Source organism: Lampetra fluviatilis, unplaced genomic scaffold, assembly GCF_964198595.1.
Source record: "Lampetra fluviatilis unplaced genomic scaffold, kcLamFluv1.1 SCAFFOLD_282, whole genome shotgun sequence".
In the NCBI taxonomy this organism is placed as follows: Eukaryota; Metazoa; Chordata; class Hyperoartia; order Petromyzontiformes; family Petromyzontidae; genus Lampetra; species Lampetra fluviatilis.
In genome coordinates, this window is record NW_027621106.1 from 29,875 (window position 1) to 39,241 (window position 9,367).

The window sequence follows — 9,367 nt, forward strand, 5'->3', positions numbered from 1 at the left end:
CACCGGCTTTTCCGCAGACTCACTATTCGATTCCACTTCTGACACCAGTTGTAGAGGAGTTCCCACGGACGCACTCGGAGACGCAGGTAAGTTGAAAGGCTTCCGCCAAAAGTTTATCACGGATATAACAACGACACACACACCAGGGTATACAACTTGCCAGGGGGGTTAGTGGCACCACACTGAGTCCCGTCACACTTTAGCCTGCTCTGTCTTGTCCCAGCCCGGCTAGCTCCGGTCTTTCTCTCGTGTCGGATCGGGGACTCTGCCGACTCCACCGAGCGGAGAGAGAAGCACTTCTACGGCTACCACCGACTTCTCTGCAGACTTACCCCTTGATCCCTCTCTCTACCCCTGGTTCTCTCTCTCTCTCTACCCTTCTACCATTCCCCGTTCCCACAGTGACCCCGCTCACGTCACGGGGTCTCCCTTAAGTAGCCTAGGAGACGTGACGTCATCGCACTGAACGGCACTCATGACGTCACGTCCCCATTTCACTCCTCTACACAGGTAAATAAGTATAACCCGTAAAAACAAAGTGTTTCACTATAAATCCTTTATATGCGTGGCGGCTAGAGTCCTCTCGTCCTCTGGCTTGAGATGGCTGCCACCTATGGGTCAGATGATTGCATTGCACCATTAAGCAATTGGTAATTAAATATAATTTTTTGTCCTAAAAAGTGTAAAATTTTGGAAATATTTTTTCGCGAACATTAATTGTCACGCACAACGAGTCTGTGTGGAAAATGTCAGCTCGATTGGATCACGGGAAGTGGGTTAAAAAAAGACCGAAAGATTTGCACGGTCCTAAGCAAGCAAGCGAACTTAATATAAAGGATTTAACAAGGTATCCATGTTGGTGTTTGAGCATCTTAACACAAGCTACAGTGTTACTACTGCCAGAAAGGTTAAGTGACTATTATTATATCTTGACTTAGAGCTTTCGTGTCTGCAGGAATTCATAATTTCGGGTCTTTCGGTAAATACTCTTAGTTTTTTCGGTAAAGTCACGTAGGTAAAAAAATGAATGAAATTAAAATTACTAAAAACAAAAATAATGATTTTCATTAATTTTATTTTTATTAATTTCATTTTGTAATGATTTTTTTATTTTTATTAATTTTAATTTCATTTTTTTATGATTTTTATTATTTACATTTTTATTAATTTTAATTTCATTTTTCTACCCACGTGACTTTACCGAAAAAACTAAGAGTACGAATCCTTGCAGTCACGAAAGCTTCAAATCTAGAATCTTTCGTAAAAGTCGCGTGGATAGGTTCAAAGAAAATAACAAAAAATGACGTCGTTTCGATCGCAAGGAAAGCGTTCGAAACTGCCCGTCGGTTTTTTGCTATTTTTTGTTATTTTCTTTGAACCTATCAACGTGAAAGGAAGCAATAAAATCATAAAAATAAAACATAATAAATAATAATTTTTATTATTTTATTATTTCCCTTCTACGTGATGACTTTACCGAAAGAACCAAGAAGATGAATCCCTGCAGTCACGAAAGAAGCTTTACATCGAAATCTATCAACGTGACTTTACCGAGAGACCCAAGAACAACGATTGTTACTTTTCAAACTGTGATAGTGACAAACAAGGTGACCATTGTGGCGTTTGAACGTCTAAATACAATTTCTCGCCAATCGACGTCACGTCCCACCCATCATCGCGGACGACGATCGCATGTCGATAAAGACCCCCACGTACCACAACCACCACCACAACCACCACAACCACCACCACCACAACCACAACCACCACAACCACCACCACCACAACCACCACCACCACAACCACCACCACTACCACCACCACCACCACCACCACAACCACAACCACCACCACCACAACCACAACCACCACACCACCACCACCACCACCACAACCACCACCACCACCACACACACCCCACCACCACCCCCCCCCCCACCACCACCCCCCCCACCACCCCCACCCCCCCCCACCACACACACCCCACCACCACCCCCCCCCCCCCCACCACCCCCCCACCACCACCACCCCCCCCACCACCCCCACCCCCCCCCACCACACACACCCCACCACCACCACCCCCCCTACCACCCCCCCCCACCACCACCACCTACGGATTCTCCCTGAGCACATCCGAGTTCTTCTGCACCCACACGAGTCGCTTGACCCTCACCGCCGGGTCGTGCACCGTCTCGTCCCAGCAGTACTCGGGCGACAGCACCTTGCTGGGCTTGACGTCGATGAGGTACCGGTTGAGGTGGCTCTCGTCGTGCCACACCGCCTCAACGCCCGCCCGCCGGTCCCTCGCCACGCCGGCAAACACCGCCCTGGCCGCCTCCGCCACGGTCGCGCGGCGCCCGCCGAACACCGACGCGTGGTAGTAGTAGTCGCCCTCGCCGGGGGCGACTCTCGCCGCCGACTCGACCCTCCGCTCGTACGTGAAGGCCGAGGGGCGGGCTTTGAAGAACCACGTGTGGAGCACGGCGACCCTGTCCGAGAGCACCTCGGGGCCCCAGCGCGCCGTGAAGCGCAGGTCCACGTCCAGGCAGAAGAGGTAGGACTCGTCGCGGGCCGTCGTCTCGGCGAGCTCACCGATCGTCTTGAAGCGGTCCATGCAGATGTCCTGCCAGCGGGGACGCTTCTCCACCTGGGCGGATGGGGAGCGAGGGAGGGGAGGGAGGGTGGACGCCAAGGATGGGTCGCCGGGGGGTTTAACGGCGGGCTTGGTAGCAGGATCACTTTGGCCGACACACAAGACAGCTCCATCCACAGCTCCCTCCTTCACCCACAGCTCCCTCCTTCATCCACAGCTCCCTCCATCACCCACAGCTCCCTCCTTCACCCACAGCTCCCTCCTTCACCCACAACTCTCTCCATCATCCACAGCTCCCTCCTTCACCCACAGCTCCCTCCTTCACCCACAGCTCTCTCCTTCACCCACAACTCTCTCCTTCACCCACAGCTCCCTCCTTCACCCACAGCTCCCTCCTTCACCCACAGCTCTCTCCTTCACCCACAGCTCTCTCCTTCACCCACAGCTCTCTCCTTCACCCACAGCTCTCTCCTTCACCCACAGCTCTCTCCTTCACCCACAGCTCTCTCCTTCACCCACAGCTCTCTCCTTCACCCACAGCTCTCTCCTTCACCCACAGCTCTCTCCTTCACCCACAGCTCCCTCCTTCACCCACAGCTCTCTCCTTCACCCACAGCTCCCTCCTTCACCCACAGCTCTCTCCTTCACCCACAGCTCCCTCCTTCACCCACAGCTCTCTCCTTCACCCACAGCTCCCTCCTTCATCCACAGCTCTCTCCTTCATCCACAGCTCTCTCCTTCACCCACAGCTCTCTCCTTCACCCACAGCTCCCTCCTTCATCCACAGCTCCCTCCTTCATCCACAGCTCCCTCCTTCACCCACAGCTCCCTCCTTCACCCACAGCTCTCTCCTTCACCCACAGCTCTCTCCTTCACCCACAGCTCTCTCCTTCACCCACAGCTCCCTCCTTCACCCACAGCTCTCTCCTTCACCCACAGCTCCCTCCTTCACCCACAGCTCTCTCCTTCATCCACAGCTCCCTCCTTCACCCACAGCTCTCTCCTTCACCCACAGCTCCCTCCTTCACCCACAGCTCTCTCCTTCATCCACAGCTCTCTCCTTCACCCACAGCTCTCTCCTTCACCCACAGCTCCCTCCTTCACCCACAGCTCCCTCCTTCACCCACAGCTCCCTCCTTCACCCACAGCTCCCTCCTTCATCCACAGCTCTCTCCTTCACCCACAGCTCCCTCCTTCACCCACAGCTCTCTCCTTCACCCACAGCTCCCTCCTTCACCCACAGCTCCCTCCTTCACCCACAACTCTCTCCATCATCCACAGCTCCCTCCTTCACCCACAGCTCTCTCCTTCACCCACAACTCTCTCCTTCACCCACAGCTCCCTCCTTCACCCACAGCTCCCTCCTTCACCCACAGCTCTCTCCTTCACCCACAGCTCTCTCCTTCACCCACAGCTCTCTCCTTCACCCACAGCTCTCTCCTTCACCCACAGCTCTCTCCTTCACCCACAGCTCTCTCCTTCACCCACAGCTCTCTCCTTCACCCACAGCTCCCTCCTTCACCCACAGCTCTCTCCTTCACCCACAGCTCCCTCCTTCACCCACAGCTCTCTCCTTCACCCACAGCTCCCTCCTTCACCCACAGCTCTCTCCTTCACCCACAGCTCCCTCCTTCATCCACAGCTCTCTCCTTCATCCACAGCTCTCTCCTTCACCCACAGCTCTCTCCTTCACCCACAGCTCCCTCCTTCATCCACAGCTCCCTCCTTCATCCACAGCTCTCTCCTTCACCCACAGCTCTCTCCTTCACCCACAGCTCTCTCCTTCACCCACAGCTCCCTCCTTCACCCACAGCTCTCTCCTTCATCCACAGCTCCCTCCTTCACCCACAGCTCTCTCCTTCACCCACAGCTCCCTCCTTCACCCACAGCTCTCTCCTTCACCCACAGCTCCCTCCTTCACCCACAGCTCTCTCCTTCATCCACAGCTCCCTCCTTCACCCACAGCTCTCTCCTTCATCCACAGCTCCCTCCTTCACCCACAGCTCTCTCCTTCACCCACAGCTCCCTCCTTCACCCACAGCTCTCTCCTTCATCCACAGCTCCCTCCTTCACCCACAGCTCTCTCCTTCACCCACAGCTCCCTCCTTCACCCACAGCTCTCTCCTTCACCCACAGCTCCCTCCTTCACCCACAGCTCTCTCCTTCATCCACAGCTCCCTCCTTCACCCACAGCTCTCTCCTTCATCCACAGCTCCTTCCTTCACCCACAGCTCTCTCCTTCATCCACAGCTCCCTCCTTCACCCACAGCTCTCTCCTTCATCCACAGCTCCCTCCTTCACCCACAGCTCTCTCCTTCACCCACAGCTCTCTCCTTCACCCACAGCTCTCTCCTTCACCCACAGCTCTCTCCTTCACCCACAGCTCTCTCCTTCATCCACAGCTCCCTCCTTCACCCACAGCTCCCTCCTTCACCCACAGCTCCCTCCTTCACCCACAGCTCCCTCCTTCACCCACAGCTCTCTCCTTCACCCACAGCTCTCTCCTTCACCCACAGCTCTCTCCTTCACCCACAGCTCTCTCCTTCATCCACAGCTCCCTCCTTCACCCACAGCTCCCTCCTTCACCCACAGCTCCCTCCTTCACCCACAGCTCCCTCCTTCACCCACAGCTCTCTCCTTCACCCACAGCTCCCTCCTTCACCCACAGCTCTCTCCTTCACCCACAACTCCCTCCTTCACCCACAACTCCCTCCTTCACCCACAGCTCCCTCCTTCACCCACAGCTCCCTCCTTCACCCACAGCTCCCTCCTTCACCCACAGCTCCCTCCTTCACCCACAGCTCTCTCCTTCACCCACAACTCCCTCCTTCACCCACAACTCCCTCCTTCACCCACAACTCCCTCCTTCACCCACAGCTCCCTCCTTCACCCACAGCTCTCTCCTTCATCCATAGTTCTCTCCTTCACCCACAACTCCCTCCTTCACCCACAGCTCCCTCCTTCACCCACAGCTCCCTCCTTCACCCACAGCTCTCTCCTTCATCCATAGTTCTCTCCTTCACCCACAGCTCCCTCCTTCATCCACAGCTCCCTCCTTCACCCACAGCTCCCTCCTTCACCCACAGCTCCCTCCTTCACCCACAGCTCCCTCCTTCACCCACAGCTCTCTCCTTCATCCACAGCTCCCTCCTTCATCCACAGCTCTCTCCTTCACCCACAGCTCCCTCCTTCATTCACAGCTCCCTCCTTCACCCACAGCTCCCTCCTTCACCCACAGCTCCCTCCTTCATTCACAGCTCCCTCCTTCATCCACAGCTCTCTCCTTCATCCACAGCTCCCTCCTTCACCCACAGCTCCCTCCTTCACCCACAGCTCTCTCCTTCACCCACAGCTCCCTCCTTCATCCACAGCTCCCTCCATCATCCACAGCTCTCTCCTTCACCCACAACTCCCTCCTTCACCCACAGCTCTCCCCTTCATCCATAGTTCTCTCTCCTTCATCCATAGTTCTCTCTCCTTCATCCACAGCTCTCTCCTTCATCCACAGCTCCATCCTTCATCCACATCTCTCTCTCCTGTGTGTGGTTGTGTGTGTCTGTGTGTGTGTGTATGTATGTGTGTGTCTGTGTGTGTGTGGTGTGTCTGTGTGTGTCTGTGTATGTGTGTGTGTGTGTGGTGTGTCTGTCTGTGTGTGTGTGTCTCTGTGTGGTGTGTGTCTATGAGTGTGTGTCTGTGTGTGGTGTGTCTGTGTGTGTGTGGTGTGTCTGTGTGTGTGTGGTGTGTACCGACCTTGACGGGAACGATGGCCCTATCGGCTGCCAGAGCGACACGTGTGTATGTGTGTGTGTGGTGTGTGTCTGTGTATGTGTATGTGTGTGGTGTGTGTGGTTGTGTCTGTGTGTGTGTATGTGTGGTGTGTGTGGTTGTGTCTGGTGTGTGTGTGGTGTGTGTGTGTCTGTGTGTGGTGTGTATGTGTGTGTGTGTCTGTGTATGTGTGTGTGTGGTGTGTGTGGTTGTGTCTGTGTGTGTGTATGTGGCATGTGTATGTGTGTGGTGTGTATGTGTCTATGAGTGTGTGTATGTGGTGTATGTCTGTGTGTGGTGTGTATGTGTGTGTGTGGTGTGTCTGTGTATGTGTGTGTGTGTCTGTGTGTGGTGTGTATGTGTGTGGTGTGTCTGTGTCTGTGTGTGTGTATGTGGTGTATGTGTGTGTGTGGTGTGTATGTGTGTGTGTGTGGTGTGTACCGACCTTGACGGGAACGATGGCCCTATTGGCTGCCAGAGCGACTTGTGGAATGCGCGCGGGCTGGTCGGTCACCACGTAGTAAGTGACGCGGTGGCCCACGAGGAAGTGCATCTCAGCAGAGTCGAGGAAGTCTTTGAGCAGGTCGTCGAGGTAGCTGCGTGGACAGGGTGGGTGGGTGTGAGTGTGTAAGTGTGTGTGAGTGTGTAAGTGTGTGTCGGTGTGTAAGTGTGTGAGAGTGTGAGAGTGTGAGAGTGTGAGAGTGTGAGAGTGTGTGTGAGTGTGTAAGTGTGTGTGAGTGTGTGTAAGTGTGTGTGTGAGTGTGTGTAAGTGTGTAAGTGTGAGTGTGTAAGTGTGAGTGTGTGTGTGTAAGTGTGTGTGAGTGTGTAAGTGTGAGAGTGTGTGTGTGTGTAAGTGTGTGTGAGTGTGTAAGTGTGAGTGTGTAAGTGTGAATGTGTAAGTGTGTTTAAGTGTGTGTAAGTGTGTGTGAGTGTGTGTAAGTGTGTAAGTGTGAGTGAGTGAATGGCACAGTAGGGGGCACAGGTGGTGCATCAGCCAGTCATCTCGGTCATCTCGGTCATCTCGGTCATCTCGGTCATCTCGGTCAGTCGACCCGTGGCACCTGCTGGGTCTGCCCCGTGACCTCCTCATGCACCTAGCCTGGCACAGCAGTCAACCCATGGCACCTGCAGGGTCTGTCACGTGACCTCCTCATGCACCTAGCCTGGCACAGCAGTCAACCCACGGCACCTGCAGGGTCTGTCACGTGACCTCCTCCTCATGCACCTAGCCTGGCACAGCAGTCAACCCACGGCACCTGCAGGGTCTGTCACGTGACCTCCTCCTCATGCACCTAGCCTGGCACAGCAGTCAACCCCTGGCACCTGCTGGGTCTGTCACGTGACCTCCTCCTCATGCACCTAGCCTGGCACAGCAGTCAACCCCTGGCACCTGCAGGGTCTGTCACGTGACCTCCTACTGCACCTAGCCTGGCACAGCAGTCAACCCCTGGCACCTGCAGGGTCTGTCACGTGACCTCCTCCTCATGCACCTAGCCTGGCACAGCAGTCAACCCACGGCACCTGCAGGGTCTGTCACGTGACCTCCTCCTCATGCACCTAGCCTGGCACAGCAGTCAACCCATGGCACCTGCATGGTCTGTCACGTGACCTCCTCATGCACCTAGCCTGGCACAGGTGCCGTGGTGACTTCACCAACACTTAGTGGCGATTGTTGTTGTTGCTGTTGCTGTTGTTGTTGCTGCTGTTGCTGTTGTTGTTGATGGCTGTGGGGTTGGTGGTGGGGGTGTTGGTGGTGTTTGTGTTGTTGCTGTTGTTGTTGTTGTTGTCCTACCGTCCAATGGCGAACACGGTGAGGCCTACCGCGACCTGTCGCCCCGCGTAGCGGCGGTCGACCCGCTCCGACTCGAAGGTTCCACTCCACAGGATGGGAGCTCCCCACGAGGTCAACGTAGACACGTCGCTGCGGCCGCTGTGGCCGCACGGATAGTATACACTACTACACTATACACTACACTATACACTACACTATACACTACTACACTATACACTACACTATACACTACTATACACTACACTATACACTACTACACTACACTATACACTACACTATACACTACACTATACACTACACTATACACTACTACACTATACACTACACTATACACTACACTATACACTACTACACTATACACTACACTATACACTACTATACACTACACTATACACTACTACACTACACTATACACTACACTATACACTACACTATACACTACACTATACACTACTACACTATACACTACACTATACACTACTACACTATACACTACACTATACACTACTATACACTACACTATACACTACTATACACTACACTATACACTACTACACTATACACTACTATACACTACACTATACACTACACTATACACTACTATACACTACACTATACACTACTATACACTACACTATACACTACTATACACTACACTATACACTACTACACTATACACTACACTATACACTACTATACACTACTACACTATACACTACTACACTATACTATACACTACACTATACACTACTATACACTACACTATACACTACTACACTATACACTACACTATACACTACTATACACTACACTATACACTACTATACACTACACTATACACTACTATACACTACACTATACACTACACTATACACTACTATACACTACACTATACACTACTATACACTACACTATACACTACTACACTATACACTACACTATACACTACTATACACTACACTATACACTACACTATACACTACTATACACTACTACACTATACACTACTACACTATACTATACACTACACTATACACTACTATACACTACACTATACACTACTACACTATACACTACACTATACACTACTATACACTACACTATACACTACTATACACTACTACACTACACTATACACTACTACACTATACACTACACTATACACTACTATACACTACACTATACACTACTATACACTACACTATACACTACACTAT

General features: G+C 52.6%; 1 protein-coding gene across 1 annotated transcript; it reads right to left on the reverse strand.

Moving 5' to 3' along the window:
- Positions 1–2,110: 2,110 nt before the first annotated feature.
- LOC144954768 (N-acetyllactosaminide alpha-1,3-galactosyltransferase-like) lies at positions 2,111–8,299 on the reverse strand (the record flags this gene model as incomplete). Its single annotated transcript, XM_078885195.1, has 3 exons — positions 2,111–2,647; positions 6,804–6,954; positions 8,151–8,299. Coding segments are annotated over 3 exons (837 nt in total), but the record flags the coding sequence as incomplete, so codon positions are not given.
- Positions 8,300–9,367: the final 1,068 nt, after the last annotated feature.